We start from the raw sequence: 18,677 nt of genomic DNA, 5'->3' as shown, positions 1-18,677 counted from the left end.
GAGTAGCTGGAGTTTATCTGAAACCTGCTGCTGCTCACTCAGAACTGTTTGCAGGTTCTGCCTGGTTCTGGGCTGCTGATCCACTCTGCCAGCTGGGAGAGCTCTTCCGCTCCCCAACATGTTACTAGATGTAACTCCTGCACACAGTGACACTCTGCTTATTTTAGTTCTAAGTTGGCTTAGTTACCACATCTGTCACCTAGTGGCGGATCTAGAGCATTTTACATTGGGGAGGGGAAAAGGCCTGGCCAGGGGGGCAACGCTGAACCTCCTGGGTGAAGTATGTGAAAATCCTCTGTATGTAAAGTGAGTCAAAAAAATGTTCACAAAAACACCTACGGTATTCTTCTAAGAAAACAAATACAAGTTTTAGGTGGCAATGTTCCTTGACTCATCTGCTATAATAAAAAATGCTCACTTTCTTTAATCCCATGCGTTCACTTTCCAGATAAACGTCACAGCAAAAGTTCAGGTTGAAAACTTTTGCTGCTTTATTTGACATTTTTGCGATTTAAGGCATAGAATTTGCTCACAAGATCTCATGAAATACCTTGTTTATTTAGTGATTTAATTACTGGGTATATAATTAGTAAAACAAAAAAAAAGTTAAATAATTGAACAAAATAGCGAAATAGATGTTATAATATGGTGTTATAGCATTATTCTATTCTCCAAACAAGTCCAATTACTTGTTTATTAAGGTAGCGATCAGAACAAGGGTTGGGCAGGCGATGGGACTCTTAACAAGTCAGCATTAGATTATTTTATTAGTCACAGGGTTTTTTATTTTGCTAACCTCAGAAGAAGACAATATTTCTAATGGTACAGGAAGTGTTTAAACACAAAGATGGCAAGAGACCGAAAGTGGCTCACATAGTTTAAAAAAACAAACATAAAGAAAAACATGTACTCCTGTGTATGCACTACATGTCACTACACATGCACTTCATCACCTGAAGTGCAGTGATGAAGTGTCAAATCCACTTAAGCAATCTTAAGTTGGATGAAGCATCATTGCTATTACTGTAATTTGAATGGTGTATTGTAGCCAGTGTTAAGGAAGATTTCTCTGAATTAGTTAATTTTGGAAAAAGTTTGGCTCTCTCTCTTCCTTTATGATCCCGGGTTCTCCGGGCGGGCCACGTGTAGCCACACAAAAACAACAATGAGTGCAGACGTCACAGAATTGCAGTTTAATCCAATAGAAGACAACGCCTAAAATTACAACAGAAACTGCAGAACAACAGAAACATACAAAACAGACAGACCTGACAGACATGGAAAAAAGAAGGAAAGAAAGAAAAGCAAAGATGTCCAAAGACGTCTTTGGAGAATTGCAAGAGCAAATCTAATTTTTTACTTCTGTGTAGAAAGTTTTATAGTAAAAGGCGTATTCTTACCTTTAATTCATTCAAATAATGCGTATCTTTGCTCATCCAACCAGGAGCCATCTCTGACCCTCTTTCTAAAGCCAGGAACTCCTGCTGTGTTTACGGCTTTTCACAGATGAATGTGAAAAGCTAGAACTTCTACTGTATTGTTTTCCCACAGACAAAAGGCAGTTCAAAAGATCCTAGCAAACCATCTGCTGTAACTACAGGTAACATCAAGGTCAAAAAGCCAGAATACGTTACTGATTTTAAAACCACAATTAGGCTATTTGAATCAAGGCATGTTAAGTTTGAAAACTAGCTTATTTTAAATTTATTTTCTTAACACCAGTCATGATTAAAGTATCATAAAACCTGATTCTGCCTCACACAGCGTCAGGTTAGTGATGATATAATACAGTGTCAAATTAGTATCTGAATTTAGACTTATGATCACTTTCCCTCTGTTTCTCTCCTTTCCAAATCAAGATCCTTGATTAATTGTGCCTTGAGAAAACATTACTTCATTTAAACATACGTTTAATTAACTTTGTCTGCATTTTTTTTACTGTCCTTGAGGAAACTGAAATATTGAGATATACTGTTTTGGGGAAAAATGTGTTATTCCAAATTCTCCTCTTCAAAGAATAGCACTCTGACTGAGTTAGACTGATTAGTGCTGGACTAAACTGGAATTGAATGAACTGGAAGAGCCTGACATTGTATATTATTGTTGTAATATTCCTTGAGATAAGTTCTTTTGGAAAATGGCCCAGCTGAAAGAACATCTGTAGTGTTTAAAGTTTATTTTTATTTTCTCAAAGACCTCTAGGTGGCCTTCAAAGCTCACTCAGAGCTCTGTGTTTGTAAAAACTGGGTGTTGGCCTGTTGGCTACGTCTCGCCTCAACTTTCTCTGTGGTCACAATGTTGCTGCAGCTTCTGAGCAACCCACAGCGCTCAAGGTTTATTTTTGGAATGCCATGGCACCCGTTCCTTCCATTTGTAGGAAGGGGGGTCGAGTTGGTCTCAACATGAACCTGCCGTTCTGACACTCCGGGCTGGGACAAGCAGGCAGCAGCTGGCCGGCCACCCCCAAGCAGCAGTCCTACAGGTAACAATTCCCTTCAATTACACCTTTTAATTTCCAGACCAGAGGAAAAGCATTATGTTACAGTGGCAGCTGCTGTTGGATACTTGCTGAGACCTTATGTGTATGGAAGGGTAACTTTTTTTGTCCTCTGCAAAACTGAAGCACTGACAGGGTTACGATTTCAATGTTTCAACCCCCGTGTGGCTTTAGCACACATTTTTCTATTGATCATCTGTCCAGGTTATAACATAGTGTAGCATTCACTTCTAATTTTAATTGAACAGCTCTAATAAATGCTCACTTTCCACCTTTACCATTAATTAAAACACTGTCCTGTCCTGCCAGGGGAAACCTGCCTGGAGCGCTTTAAACTCCACCAATAAGTTCTTCGCCTGGTAAGTCGTTTTCATTTACCTCTAAACTTATTGCTTGACATAAAATCTGTAGCCTGAATTCTTGCGCATGAGCAGGTAATTTCTGTTTGAGTTTTTTGTTGCACAGCTATTATTAGACTTTCCTCTTTTGAACCTGTGTCCTAAAAGAACTACAAATGCCAACACTAGCAGAGCCTTAAAAGGAGGAATGGGTGTCTCATGTGTCAGGCTGACGTCTAAGTGCAGAAGGGGGAGCTGGGAGAGTTCTAAACATTTACCAGGTTGTACCTATAAATTACCATGGTGACACATAGTGAGATAAGGCTAACAAACACTGAACTTAATTATGCTAGAACCTTAAGCTGCCTGGATGGTTCTCTAATAACCTGAGCTGGTAAATCAGGGTTAAGACTGCTGACACAATGTTCTGCCAGTGTTACACATACAGAGTGTTATTTCTTAGGCCTAAAATAATAACTCCCAGGTTGTGTGCCAAAGCTGCATGTTCATGGGACATTTGTGCCTAATTGGCCCTCATGTTTTCCTCGGTGACGTCACGTTTCAAAGGTGTTATCCAGTGTCAGTGGGGCGTGAGATCATAAGGCATAATGAGCGTTCACTTTCAGCCTGTTATAAATAAAAAAGCAAACACCTGATTGGCAGTTAGTCACAGTCCAATAATACGTCCCACGTCAGTATGTAAAATATTTATTACAAGATAGAACCGACTGCTAAAACAATTGAAATGTACAGAGGATATGCACTTGTACATTTGCTTTCCAGCAGGTGATCGTACTCTTGTGACAAAGACATTGTTTATGGGGGAAGCTACATCTGGAATAATCAATCAAAACTGCATCATAAAATTCTGATTTGATATCAAACATAAAATTTTTTAAGTCTACTGTGGCTCTCTAGTGTTTAACATGAATGCAGGAACATCAGGAGCACAGCTCTTCTTCATCGTGCTGTTCACATTTTGACATCATGAGACCAGGACAACACGTAACGTGGCATTTGTGAAGGTCGAGGATGTTCTCTGGCAGAATTGGCCCCTGAGCTTAGAGTGTCACCAGCAGGCTACAACAGAGATACAGAAAGACCGGACATCCTTTGACCACATCCCACACAGATGACCTCTTCATTGTGAGGAGTGCCCTGAGGAAGTGGATGATTAATGCCACTCAAATCTAAGCAAATTTAGATGAACTGAGAATCACCCAAATGTCAGGTCAGAACATTGAAAACCGTCTACATTAGCATGGTTTGTGTGTTAGACGACCTGCAAGGATAACTGAGCACATCATCAGGCAAAGGCGCCATCGTCTTGCATTGACCAGAGACAATTTTTTAAAAGATGTTTTGTATATAGTGGCTTTTATTGAACAGCAAACTGACAATTAGCTTCTGCACAGGGTGTGTGAGGTCTATCAGCTGAGCCACCCAGAACTCTGGCAAGGGAACTCTGGACCAGTGGGCTTCAGTGCTGAACAGAAACTATGGCCGCCAGAGATGTTGGAAACATCAAGAAGAGCGCTGTGGATCATCCACTGTTGTCACCAGATGAACCTGGGTGGTGGTGTTAGAGTGTGGACTGGTGTGTCCAGTCAATAAAGGACTGCCCTACACTACCCATACTACCTGAGTGACATCATTAGTTCAGTCATGGTGTATGAAGAACAATCTCATCATCATGGAAGATAATGCTCAAGGTTACATCATAAGAGAGTGATTGCTGGTCACTAGGGTTCTTCAAAGAAGAACGTTCTACAGCCCTGAATCCTACAGAAGCCTTGTGTGATCAGCTGAGTCGCCATCTAATAGCTTGTAGTTTTGGACACCAGAAGCTCAATGATCTGAGGGCCGCCCTTCATGAAGAAAGGCCATGCTTCAATAAGTCAATTTATGAACAGCTCTTCAAGCTACAATTGATGGTCAAGGGCACATGACATGTTATTAAGACTTTGACATATTTTGTTGTAACATATCTACCGCTGTTGTTTTGTTTTAATACATTGTTTGAAATGAGGAAATCACCATTGCATGCTAGTGCTTAAATATGCTTAAATACTCTACTTTTGTGATGTAATATCACAATACTCTATATGTTTCCAGAAATTTCAATGGCAAAACATCCCTAACTTTTTGTGAGTACTGTATATACAGCTCTGGAAAAATTAAGAGTCCACTGCACTGAACCCCATTTGTTATTGCACCAAATCTTGATTTCTGAACTCTTCCTGAGTTAAAACATTAGTATTGTTGTTTCTAAATGAAAATGAACTCATTTTATTTGCATTGTTTGAGGTTTGAAAGCACTGCATCTTTTTTATTATTTTGACCATTTCTCATTTTCTGCAAATAGATGCTAAATTTTTGTTTGGAATTTCATTCATAAAAGAACAATGTTCATTTTACTCAAACATAAAAAGTAAAATCAGAGAAACTGATCATTTTAAGTGTTTTCATATCTTTTCCAGAGCTCTATATTTATATGTATTTGTATACATATACTGTCACCTCAGACCAAAGGGACTTATGTTTAAAGTCTTTTTCTTTGAGGGGAAAATATAATCCAATTTCTTCTCAAAAACACAGATTTTGTTAATTAGTGGATTTTACATTGAATACTGGACAGAGTTTGAGATCACTGGTGGTTTGTGTTTGCCTTATATTTACAGGATGTTCCGTACAGTACACGTGAACAAAAAAAAAAAAAAAACACATTCTTAATGAAACTTTTAAGCATGGGAAAATAGCAATTATTTTGTAAAGTGTTATTAAAACATTTGAATGTTTTAATATGGTGAATGTTGTAGTTGTTTGACACAATGGGCATAATAAAAACAGTTGACATATTAGAAGAATAGATACTGATTTTATTTAATATTTTCAAAGTGGCATAAAAATAAAAGCAAAAAAATCTTGTTGAAACGGAATAAAAGTAAAAGCATATTTAGACAGAAGCAGAAATGTATCAACTAAATCATACATTAGTGTTCAAAGGTGTAAATATTAAGCTAAATATCATCATAAAGTCAAATTTCGATAAGCAAATGTCCACCACAATTGTCACAACTATGTACTGAGTAATATTTATGATTCTTACATCCAGTTAACAGCAGTTCTTTATAGCTAAACCAAAATGTTTACCAAAATTAAACCAAACTAAACATTTGTTTTAGGATAATTAGGATTTCTAACATTATTAACTATTTATAAATGCCAGAGTAATGAGTCAGAGATTATTCTGTAACTTTCTTCAAATTCAGTCATTTACATGTTTACTTTTATATAATTTTTTGAACTGTATGAGTTGGATCGGGTTGGGCCTGGCATTTCAGCAAGCCTGCTTTGGAAAGGTGGTAAAAGGTTTGAGGGAGTATAAAATGGCTATTTTTATATATGTATTTAACACACTTTGTAACCAGTACATAACTGGTATGACTGGGTTCATTGTCCACTTAGAAGACTATTTTGTTTGCAGGTTTAACTTCCTTGCTCTGGTCTGGAGGTGAGACGTTAATTGTTTAAATTACTCTTCTTTTCTTGTGATGCCAACTTTTTTTTTGTGCAGATCATTTCCTCCCAAAATGCCAGAGATATCATGGTGTCAGCCTCTTACATCATGGTTGATTAGTTGTTCTCAGGATTTCAGATTTTGCCATTTTTACTCCAAATGTAATGATGGCAATTTTACAGTTTCATTTTAGTTTTATCAAACAGATATTAAACAATGAGGCCTCTGTCCATGAGTGAGTTTGAAAACTGTAATCTGACTCCTCAGTAATGGCCTCCTCCTGGCTGAGTGGCATTACAGGGCTGTCTTCCCTCTCACTGCTTTGACCAGACTGCTGGATATCAATGTAGTGTTTATGCTTACATATAATTATTTCAACATTTGAATGTGGCACACTCATGCATCTGGAGATTGCTCCCAAACTGTGAACAATCTCCAGGATTGTGAAATTGGTCCACAATTCTCTTCCTACTTAGATTTTCATGTGATGTTACATAATTAAGTTACAATAACATAGAATTTTGCTTAAAAGCACAATAATGTAAGGAATTTATTTAAAAAATGTCTAAATCAAAATAGTTCTAGCACAAAAAAAAATCAAAATAAAATTCTGGTAAACTTTGATGAGAAGCTTGTGGAAGGATGCCCAATATTACATAACTTATACAATTGAAAAAACTATTCTACCAAGTCCTGAGGAAATGGATAGAAATGTCTGAATTAGAAGAAAGTTGTAAAAATAAATATTCCCATTATTTTTCTGAAATCTATCAACAAGAAAAAGTTTTGGTAATCCTAAGTGGCCAAAATAACGAAACATTTATTCAGATTTAATGTCATACAGTAAAATAGTTGTGTCTTTTTGGACAGTGTGTAACATCTAATGTCTGCTTTTAGCTGTGGCTGGTGCTCAGTTTTTGCAGTTTTGATTGTCCTCAAGCTAAAAAGTGCTGAACAGGTCAAACATCGATGTGATCCATTTACTCGAGATGATTCAAACTGTAAACGTTTTACAAATGATCATCTTGAACAGATGAAAACTAAAAAATAACTCACATTAAGATAGGCTCATGATGGTAAAAACAGAAAACAGGAAGATGTAAAGAGGATCACACAACTATGACCATCACATATTTGTGTGGGCTTTAATTTTTAATATGTACGATTGAGTCCAAAATCATTCATACCCCTGACAGATTTCTGAAAGTCTTTCTCCTGACTGGAAGCAGGGTTAGGGTTTAGGGTTAGGGTTTTTGTAGGCTGCAGCAAGCATACCAACATGAATATGATTGAGACTCTCTGGGCGGAGCTTAAGATGATGGAGGGCATCCAAGCTTAAAGACTTGGAGAATATATCAGCAACAAATCAGTGGAAAGATGTGAAAAGATACTAATCAATTTAAGGAATGGTGTGATTGCGAATAAAGATTTTTTTCCACTGCTTATTGAGAAAGGTTTACATTTTCAACATACCAGGATTTTAATGAAATAAAAATAAAAAAATAATTTACTTAGCCTAAATCTGCCAAGGGTATATATATTTTTGGGCCTGAGTTTGGAGCTGTATGTGCATTTCCTTTAGAGATGGTCAGAAAAAATAGAGACTTTCCGGTTGCAGAGTTCCTGCATCAGCATTTAAGGTGTTGCGAGATCACAAAGGCAACAGAAGAGGAAGGAAATGCTTCCTCAGCAATCACTGTAACACAAACCTGCAAAAGGAACAGAGAAAAAAGATTAGACATTAAAAATGTGAAGCTTCTCTTAACCTGATGTATTTTGAAGATAAGTTCTGTTTGAAAGAAAAACTGAGTTTATCCGCTTCCAACTTTTAGAGTATTCAGGATTAAGTTAGTAAAAGAGGAAAGAGATGATGATGTTATAGGCATTAAAAAAAGACAATGTGTTTAATGTGCCGTCCCCTCTGACCAGCTGCTTTGCGGTTAATGCTTCCATTTAAATGACTTGCATTTGAAAACATAAAACAATGAACAATTGTGAAACTTTAGGCAAAGTTTTAAGAATGCTTTGTCTCTTTGTCTCAATAGGGTGCAGAAGCATTCATGTCTGTTGCTTATGGCACTATCCACCAGCTGGGCCTGTTTTCCCAGCAGTACCCTCCACCACTGCTGCCCAAGCCTGGAAAAGACAATGTCCGTCTACAGAAACTCCTCAAAAGGACTGCAAAGAAAAAGGCCTCCACCCAGACTTCACAGTCTGCAACACCTTTCCGGTCAAGCCTTTCGCCTGTAAATGAGGCCAGCGCTGACCTGGAGCGCAGTGACCACTCAACTTCCCCTCAAACACCAGAGACACTCCCTCGACTCCACAGCATCCAGCAACCCCCACGGTTCACCGTCAGGCCACTGTATCAACATGTGCCGTCCCCTTATCCGCAGAGGGCAGCTTTTGGTCGAGCAGTGAGCATGTCGCCTCCCATGGTGGCCGCCCCTTCATGCACGTACTCACACCATGACACAAAAGTGTCATTAAGTTCTGCTTCAAATCAGGTTTCCAAAGTCTTAGCCTCTCCAGGAGAAGCAAAGCAATCACTGCCATACTCCTCTGTGCCCGAGGTAAGCATACAAACAACTGAACTGAAAACATTTACTGAAAGCCAAGCTGGTTTGAGACCTACCCCTTATGTCGGTACCCCACATTCAAAAATCACAAGTTCAGCTGCAACTCAACATCCGGTACCAGCGGGTCAACCTGTGGTTCGGCCTCTTACGGTGTTGACCCCACTCATAAAATCTAAAAGTCCACGTCCAACATTTAAAGCAACTGAGCCTTCAAAATCACCAAAGCCGATGTTTGAAGTGCCTCAGATTAGGATGTACACAGCAAGCACATCTTATTATGAAACATCCAGGACACCTCCAGTGTACGACACGGCTGGATTAACTGCTATTGGCAGCATAGTACTTCAAAGTAAAACATTAGCAGAAACAAAACAAGAAGTGCTCACAGCATCAGAGACCAGAGGAGGGAAGGTGACAACGACAACAATGCAGCCTCCTTTATTAGAAGTAGATCCTGGTAGAAAGACTCCAACATCAGAAGTAAAAGGAGCTGGCCCAAAGGCTGAAGTAAGAAGAGTCACTCCAACATTAGAAACCCAGCGAGTCACTCCAGTGTCAGAAATCAAACGAGGAACTCCAACTCCAAACATAGAAACAACAAGACCAACTCAAACAGTTGAACATAAAACCACCACTCCAACATCTGAGGTCAGAGTTCAAACACCAACTTATGAGCTTCTGTCATCCAGGCGACCTAAAACTCCAGCATACCACATTAGCCGAGCCGCAACCCCTGTCTTTGAAATCTCACGACCCAATCCTCTTTTGTTCGCGGTGTCGCCAATCACAGTGGATCCAGAGAGGTCAAGGTCACCCCAAACGATTTCTACTGTGAGCACTTCATTGCCCTCTCTTAATCTGAAGACAACAGAGCTTCCTGAAATTTTACTAAATGGGGATGTCCACTCTAATGTGACACCTGCAGACAACTCTATAAAACAAAGTATTACAAAGTCAAAATCAGAGTCTGATCTGACAAGAAAAGTGACCTCGGTTTCAGCGGTTGGCTCCCAAAGAGCTGTAACTCTTATATCTGTGTCCGCAACACAAGTAGCCACTGCCTATCAAAGGCCAAAAACTCCAACTTATGAAGCCTCTCGCCTTTTGACCACATCACCAGGCTACAAAAAGCAAAAGACGTTAACATCATCTATTTCACATGTGGCCTTTCAGAGACCTAAAACCCCAGACTCTCAAAAGTCAAAGTCTGCTTACCGTGGACTTACACCAGCTGAGTATGCTGCTTACGGTGGAATCAAAACATATTCACCTGCATTTGGCATTACAACCTCTGTGATACCAACACAAGATGAGGTTAAAGTTGAAAAGGAAGTTTCAAAACAGAGTAGCCACAAAGCAACTGTAAAGGAACAATCAACGGTTGAACTTCCTGAAAGACAGGACACCTCTAGATGTGAAGAAAAGCTGGACCAGAGTCATGTAAAGGCTGGTTCCAGTGTCACAGTCCCAGTCATTGTGGTTTCAACACTATCTGACTCAACAGGAACAATATCAATACAAGATCCATGTACAGCAACGAGTTCAGTTGCAGCAAAACAAGCGGCAATAGTGACTCAAGAAATGCCAAAAGTGGTTGCTGTGCCTTCTGAAAACCAGAAGGAAAAAACCACAGAAACTACACTGACAAAAATAAAAGATCCTCTTCTAAAAAGTGGCGACCAAGATTCCCTGAAGGTTGTAAAAAAGCTTTTGAGTAGAGGGAAGGCCCAGACTGATGAGGAAAAAGCAAAATCTGATGTAAAATCTGACAAATCTGTCATCATAGAACCAAAGACACCTATTACACAGATTAAGCATGAAAGTTCAAAATCACTTCCTGCTGATCCTACTTCGCCTGTTGAGTTAACTGAAAGGAATACAAAAGACAGCACAGAACCATGTTCAACAGATAAACCTGACAAAAAGGGCACTGATGACTCCCCTGCAGCAGCAGCATCTCTTCTTAATGTTATGCAAAAGTCAAAGGGCATGAAATCAAAACCGAGCGGGTGGTTGCGACTAAAGAAACACATGGTGGTGGAACAGGAGGAACCAAAATTCCCAGAGACAGGTTCTCAAGCTGAGATCCAAGAACAGGACCAGAGTGAAGAGATGAGGGTAGAAGAGAAGCCAAGTGGTCATGATGAGAAGCTAGCTACACCCAAAGACATAGACACTCCAAAGGCAACCAAGATGTGGGATGCTGTCCTCTTCCAGATGTTCTCCTCCAAAGAGAACATCATGCATCAGATTGAGTTAAACAAAAGTGAAGATGAAAAAAATGAGGAGAAAAGCAATGAGCAGAAGGAGGTCCCTTCATTTGCGTTTAGGCTACCGGTGTTGCTTTTCAGCCCCAGGTTTGATGCTAAGAAGCTGAAAGAAGCAGCCTCAAGACCAGTATCAAAAATCTCTGTTGTGTTTGAAATGGGTCTGATTGGGCGGAAAGGTAAAGAAGAGGAACCAAAAGACTTTAACAGGAAGGCCAGAGGGTTTGCTGCTTCTTAAACTATGCCTGATGTGAAATGTCCAGATTAAACTGTGGGAAACAGTTTAATCTGTTTCCCACAGATTAAACTTACATTTACTGTAAGTTAATGGTAGCAGAGATCATCTACAGCTCTACATTAATTTATCTGTTAACGTAAGACTTCTGAACACTGCTGAAGGAAACTAAACCCCAACTTTATACTTGACAAATGCATTATAGTATGCCGGTAGCTTAACGGGTGTTAGAGGTTTTATTTTTATTAAGTTAGCAAAAACAAGCTGACTTGTCTTAAATGTCTCCAGACATCACAAAACATTAAAGTGTTTATGTAATCTGACAATTTCCACTTTCTTCTTTCATCACACATTTACTAGAGATGCTGCTGAGCCACTGAATATGTATGTACATGGTTGTTGCTTGTGTACAATCTTCCAGTATTTTTATATTTATCAAGAAATGTTAGACTATATGTTAATCCATAATCAAAATAAAAAAAAACACATTTTTTTTTTACCACATTGTATTATTTGCCACAACATAACACCTCTGAGTAAATGATGAATGCTTATGTAGAGTTTGTACATGTTTTTTCCCCTTTTCTTTGAAAACACTCACCTCAGTGACAGTTTAATTCTCTGAAGTGTGATTGTAAAGAGGAGAGCAGCGGGAAAGTTCATATTAGCAATGATGTTGCTAATAGAAGGCACTAGTGGATTATCCACTAATAATAAACCTCCACAATTACAAATTTGGCATCAGTAATAAACAAACCACTTTGTTAAGTAATCATTGTGATTTTTATTTGGAACATTAGGCAGACACTTATCTGAAACAAAAAACAGCACTCCAGAAGCGACTGTAGGTTAGCGTTAGATGGAAAGCTAAGGTTATAAAGAGATACATTTTAGAGGTTATAAAGAAATAAATAGAGAAAATACAGAATAAGGTATTTTTTGTGAGTTGTCAAAGTTGTAAGAGAAAAGGATTGAAATGCAGACAAAGTGCTGTACAGGATGTTAGTTAGATGGTGAGGGATGATGGGATGGTAGAAAGCTCTGAACTTCTAGACTGTAGTTGATTTCTTTTTTTTTTTTTTTACTAAGCATCATCTCCCCTTGATAAACACCTTTTTGGGAGGTGGACAAGAGTCTAATTATCATGGCACTCCATTTTATCTAATAGACTAGATAATAAAGACTAATTATTTTCAAAATAAAGATTTTCATCAACAAAAGCCAATTTTCATCTTCTTTTTTAGGGAAAGAATTTGATTTGAATGTCAAACCCAAACTGTCTGACATATTTAACTTTTGCAGTGTAAAAAATAACCATCTATGTACTAGATGACACCTTGAAATAATGTTTAATTGCCACCACGTCTCATGTTCTAATAGATTAGGATGCACACATGAAAAAATAAAAATAAAACTCACAATTACAACTCTATTTATGTTTATTGTGTTGTTCTACTTTGTGATGAAAGTCCTACCGGCGCTTTGGCTGAGGTCTCCACATTCATCTACAGAGATCTTCTCATATTTTCCATGACCAGTGACAATAAATTTATGTTTTTTCCCATGTGGTGTTGACTGTGGAGAGATGGAACAGAAATGAGTTTATTTCCTTTGAAATCCCTCTGATTTTTGTTCAGATTAACCTTTTGACCTGTAGGGTTAAGGTTTTCCCTACAGGTCCATAGACATCAGAGTGATTCAGCTGCTGAGAGCCACTCTGAGCGAGGAGACGACAGAAAACTGCTATCTGAATGAGGAGCTGTGATTGACCCTGTTGCTAGGTGTGATTGACCCTTTTGCTAGGGGTGATGCTGTCTTATAGGATCTGTGACTGGCTCTTCTTCAACTTCTGTTTAACAGTTGACAAACAACTTAATGGAGCATTACTGCCACCCACTGGTGAGGAGTGTTGATCAAACATCAAAGAAAAGAAGCAACAAAAGTAATGTATCTTATTCCATCAGACAAATGACCAAAGATTAAAAAAAATGTAAAAGATTATGACCAGGTAGCATTTACTGATTAAGTCTTTCTGAGATGAATCAATAAGGTCTAGTTTTGACTGTGATTGATTACTGCACAAAACTAAATAAGACACACAAAAACACAAATCACTTGATATAAATTAATGATCATACAGTCCAGATTGGATTAAGAGAAGTGTGCCATGATGATGAAACTATGCAATATTGTATTATCTACCACACAGTATCAACATGCAGTGCCTGCTGTTGGCACAGTTCAATCCATTATACAGAGAACGTCTCTCCTTTTTTGTCAGTCAGACTCACTGACAGTCCTCCTCACTGCTGCTAACATTTTGTCCCTTTAGGGGTTATCTTTGTGAATAAACTTTGGTAACACTTTATTTGAAGGGGTGTGCATAAGACTGACATGACACTGCCATGAACATAAAGAAGTCTTTATGAATGTTTATGACAGTGTCATGAAGTGTCATTCGGTAAATAATGACACTTTTAATGCAAAGTTGCTCTAAAAGTTGCATTAAAAGTCCATTAAAAGTGCCAACTTTGCATGGTTTTGTAAATTATGATAATTTAATGCAATGTTGGCACTTTTAATGGACTTTTAATGCAACTTTTCAAGCAACTTTGCATTAAGTGTCATTATTTACTGAATGACACTTCATGACAACTGTCATAAACATTCATAAAGACTTCTTTATGTTCATGACAGGCGTTATGTCATGTTTATGACAGTGTCATGTCAGTCTTATGCACACCCCTTCAAATAAAGTGTTACCTAACTTTTATCTAACTGAGGTAAAACTACAAGCAAAATCTTAGAATTCATGAAGTTCTAAGAATTCACTATTTTGGAAAAAATATTTAAACTTGTCCTCATATGTAGAAAAATCACTCAGGCAAAACACACATTAATCTACATATTTACTTCTACACAGAACTCACAGAAAGATACAGAACAGAACACAGAACATTCTAGAATTTAAAGATGTACTTAGCATCACTCTAACAATGCTGCGTAATTCTGACATGAAGAGACTTACAGCCATGGTCAGCTGTTGTTTTGGCAGGGAAATAAAACAGTTGCTACAAACCTTTGCTTTTGGTTCGGTCCCCCCTGATGGGTCTCCAAGTATTTCCCACATGTTCTTCTTCTGCAGGACTCCTCCAGACCTCACATCCTAGAAAACTCATCCAGAAGCAGAAGAGAACTGTTAGAACTCAAAGCTGAAAGGATGAGCACTCGGACAACAGAGGAGAAGGAATCTGTTTATCCATAAACCAGATTCAAGTCAAATCCAATCATATGGACAGATTCAGATCAAATTACATTCACTCCTTTATAACCCTGAATTAAATACTGCCATCATATAATTGCAACTGGAAGTCTCAGAAAGTCCAACCATCTGCACTGAGTGTCACCTGAGTGTGCGAGAGAAAAGAACTCAACTCTATGCAATAAGTATTTATTTACTGATATTAAGATTTTGAAATCTGGACACATTGATTTTGAAATCTGGACACATTCAGTTTGTTTGAACTGACTACCAACCAACCAACCAACCAGACATGATTGCCCAACCAACAATAAAAAGATAAGAAACAGCAATGTGCTGGCTGTTTTCCATTTTTGTTTATTTCTTCCACCGCCTCCTCTTATTAACAGTAAACAAACAACAAATTGCTGTGTTACCTCCACCATCTGGTGGAACTCATAATCATATGAGTTTGAAACATTCAAATGAGAAAAAAAGAGAAAAAAAATGCTAAACATAGGCTAGAAAAGATTAAAAGTGAAAATATAAATGCACTCAAAAGTCAAACAGCCAAAGACGGAGACAGAAGACACTTCATCATAAGAATTAACACATCACTGCCAAATCAGATGTTACATTCAGAATAGGATGTCATTGCACAAATATGAACTTATGCTTAAAACCAGAGATTATGTTTATTAAAATGGTGGTTCTTTATATGACACACTTGCAAGAGAAAAAAAATTCAGTAGTTTCAAAGTGAACTTACAGATGGTCGGCATGGTGACTGTTTGCTACTGGGCTCTGAGGGGCCTTTCACCCAGTGTGTGATCAGGCTGGCCACGCCCACTTTCAGACTACCAGTGTCCTGATTCAGAAAGTAAAGACAACATAGACTTCAGTTTTACAACCATTACATTGTGTTATCAATACAAAGGAAAATGAGGAAATAAAAATGTGATTTTATTTTTTACAAATTTTTTAATCTGATACAGGATTGAGGTGAACAGTGGATATGAGTAAAACTCTTGTATATTTAGTATTTTGCAAATCTGTTCAAAGTAATCTTACATATATACAATCAAGTCATCATACAGTCATCATTCATTACAGACTGAAGAACACACAGGCCATCTGTTCTGCTGATCCCAAATCAGCAGACAGATAATGAAGCTATTTTAGAAAAAATAAAACTATTTATTTCTATTTTAAGACAATGTGTGACATTTCTCTGATGTACTTGTCAACTGGAACGTCAAATCAACTGAAAGTTGCCCTTCTTCATCAATACGTATTGTCACAATGGCAGACATCTTCAAAACTTTCTCTCAGGAGGTTAAAAAAAAAAACAGATCTGACCCAAGACTTCAAGGCAAGCCTGTTGGAATTATTTTAGGGGCAAAAAAATCTATAATGATCGCTGAATCATTTTCATAATGTTCTGTTTTTGCCTAGAACGTGAAACAAGCACAAACATCAGCATGGAGAACAATTAAATTAAAATGTGACTGTTAAACATTTTGAAGGGTTTAGATTGATAGTTATAAAACTACCACATAACAGATAATTTATGATCTGATTTATATTATTGAACTACAGTATGAATGGATATGAATCTGAATATTGGATCGTTTTAATTAAATTTGAATCCTACATTTCTGAAGTGCGTTGCAACAATCTGTTTTGTACCTTGGGACATATATCATAAGGTGCTGGAGTGAGTAAAGTCTGCGTAGTCCCAGTTGGAGGTCTATGCTCATTCTATATATTTATGCCAAATATATTTATATATTGTTGTCAGCAACAATCTGTGTGTGTCGTGTCACCCTGCATGTTGCTCCTTTGTTCGGGCTCCAGGCCTCTCCAGCCTCAAACAGATTCTTCTTGGAGGAAACAACCTCTGGGGAGTTGGGAAGGTCAGTGAGCGATGCCTTCACCGCCCGCAGCTCCTGGGAGGTTTTCTGACAGGGAAATATGTGTTATCAATGTGTACATAACCTGACTATGTTTATGAAGTCTCATATATAGTGTATAATTATCTTGAAGTGGTTCAGTTACCATACATTAAACACACTTAAATGTTTTTAAAGATATGATCAATAAGATCTATATAGTTTGAAATTATGTGCACTGCCTTATTTTTTAATGGTTGGTTCTTATGCAAGTGCCATACTTGATACAGTATATATCAACTGTATCAAAATGAGCTGCTGTGTAAATTTGATTCAAAGAATAAAAAAATGTATATCCAACATTATTGTAAAACATAAACATGTAGATTTTGTTCAATGCTGGAAGTGTGTGTGGGATACTGACCTCCACAGCGTGAGTGTACTGCTCCATCTTATCATCGATCCTGGTCAGGAGGAAGGGAGGCTGAGTCTTCTTGAAACTGTTGCTAAATTAGACACAAGACACTGATGTCTGTTAAAATGAAAGCCACAAACGGTTAACCGGATAACTGTCTGTGTGCAATTTTTCACTAAGCTGTCATGATATGTCATTTTAGAGCTTCCAGAGACTAAACTTTTTTTTTTCCTAAACAAAATCAGAAAGTCAAGACTAAGCAATTGCTGTTTTACCTTCGTAGGTCAGATATTTCCATACATTTCCTGAAGGCATCTTCACATGTATTTTTTTGTACCAACTGACAGTCAGGGAATCCCAAAGGAGTCTCCCCACGGTGGACCATCCACTCTGGGTTAAGGGTCTGCCTCAAGCAGAGGGCTTTAAGAACCATATTTTCATAAAGGACAGGATTCACTCAATGATGTGTTGTTGTGTTATTGGTCTTTAGAGAATATCAAGCATGAATTCTCAAAAGCTATGAAGGAAGTTAAATAATCTTGAACTTATACATCCTGATAGAAAGATCCCTTGTCTTGAAAGCTCCTCAGAATTGATCATTTCCTTCTGCAGACTTCCTGGAGCCACCGTCCCTCACCCACCACTGGAGAGAAGACAGTCCCTGACATCTGGACTCAGTTAAGCAGAGCTACGAATCACAACCTAGGAGTATTATATCCTGAAAAATGTGTGTTGGTGGGGGGTGTCCTTCGACCTTCTTCCTCATCTTGCCTTGTCTGTCTTAACTTCAGGCAACTAAGAGTTAATCAGCAGCTATAAAGCAGTTAGGACTCTAAAAGCGCCAAGTTATTGAAAATCACAACCATACAATCTTTAAAAAGTAACGTATCAGCATCAGCCGCCTTTGCAGTTTGACCAAATGTCTTGAACAGTGACTATGTATCGCAAAACATCATCCTTACGGCCACAAACGGCCCACCAGCCACACTTTGGACACCGTGGCCTGAACAAGCGTCTAGCAGTCATATTCTGTTTTATTCTGAATAGAATCTTGAAAACATTTAAAATATTTCATAAACAATTTTGATGAACTATTTGAAAAAGAATAACTTTTTTTTCATTAAACAACAAAGTCTGAGGACAGAGTTACCTTTTCTTTAGCGAGCGGTTCAGGGAGTTGGTTCTCTCTGTGATCTGAAAAAGAAAAAAAGGTGTGGGTCTTATGTCATGCCTTCAGATGTCAAGTTCCTAAACAAAGCCCCAGATGTCCATGGTGGTCTACACATGCTCAGCAAACTCTTTCACATGTTTAACACTTAGTTGTGACAGTATAATTCATAGTGAATAACTTTATTGTTCAAGCAGAAAGCCACAGAGGATCTCGTCTTGCGGGCAGTCCTGATCAACATGGTGACAATAAAAGCTGCTTCGTCTTCTGTCTGGGCTGATGATGAGGGCAGGACTGGATAATATGGTACCTTTTCAAAATTGAGCTAATTGTAATCAGAATAAGTTTCAGTCAAAACATTGCTGCATGAAAGAATTGACTGATGGCATTTTGATGCATTACAGAGCAAAGATCACTGAAACATGAGGCTCAGGGGTGACTGCAGGTGTAAACTGTTAGTACAGTTTATTGACAAAACGATTAAAATACTCATTTGTGTGGCATTTAGCATAATGAAAATAAATG

The 18,677-nt window shown here is 38.1% G+C and overlaps 2 protein-coding genes across 2 annotated transcripts in view; one reads left to right on the top strand and one right to left on the bottom strand.

Annotated features, from left to right (window-relative positions):
- The first annotated feature begins 2,336 nt into the window (after positions 1 to 2,336).
- Positions 2,337 to 12,868, top strand: prr33 (proline rich 33). Its single transcript, XM_088006596.1, has 3 exons — positions 2,337 to 2,482; positions 2,807 to 2,856; positions 8,401 to 12,868. Exon 3 carries the CDS (start codon positions 8,416 to 8,418, stop codon positions 11,437 to 11,439), a length of 3,024 nt encoding a protein of 1,007 aa, XP_087862722.1. The 5' UTR covers positions 2,337 to 2,482; positions 2,807 to 2,856; positions 8,401 to 8,415; the 3' UTR covers positions 11,440 to 12,868.
- lsp1a (lymphocyte specific protein 1 a) overlaps positions 5,694 to 18,677 on the bottom strand; it is a 31,555-nt gene continuing 18,571 nt past the window's right edge. The window contains exons 7-13 of the mRNA XM_015000014.2: positions 18,135 to 18,178; positions 16,994 to 17,075; positions 16,504 to 16,638; positions 15,447 to 15,545; positions 14,516 to 14,602; positions 12,912 to 13,011; positions 5,694 to 8,064 (exon numbers count right to left, since the gene is read on the bottom strand). Of these exons, the coding sequence (XP_014855500.2) occupies positions 8,042 to 8,064; positions 12,912 to 13,011; positions 14,516 to 14,602; positions 15,447 to 15,545; positions 16,504 to 16,638; positions 16,994 to 17,075; positions 18,135 to 18,178 (570 nt within the window). The 3' untranslated portion in view covers positions 5,694 to 8,041. The remainder of the gene's footprint in view (positions 8,065 to 12,911; positions 13,012 to 14,515; positions 14,603 to 15,446; positions 15,546 to 16,503; positions 16,639 to 16,993; positions 17,076 to 18,134; positions 18,179 to 18,677) is intronic.

This window comes from Poecilia mexicana, unplaced genomic scaffold (genome assembly GCF_051168715.1).
Source record: "Poecilia mexicana isolate PSO_F unplaced genomic scaffold, ASM5116871v1 scaffold_6, whole genome shotgun sequence".
Lineage (NCBI taxonomy): Eukaryota > Metazoa > Chordata > Actinopteri > Cyprinodontiformes > Poeciliidae > Poecilia > Poecilia mexicana.
This window is presented reverse-complemented; position numbering and strand designations above follow the sequence as displayed.

Bases quoted from the DNA above. Each gene is read 5' to 3' on its own strand.
- prr33 (XM_088006596.1), top strand. From the start codon at position 8,416: ATGTCTGTTGCTTATGGCACTATCCACCAGCTGGGCCTGTTTTCCCAG.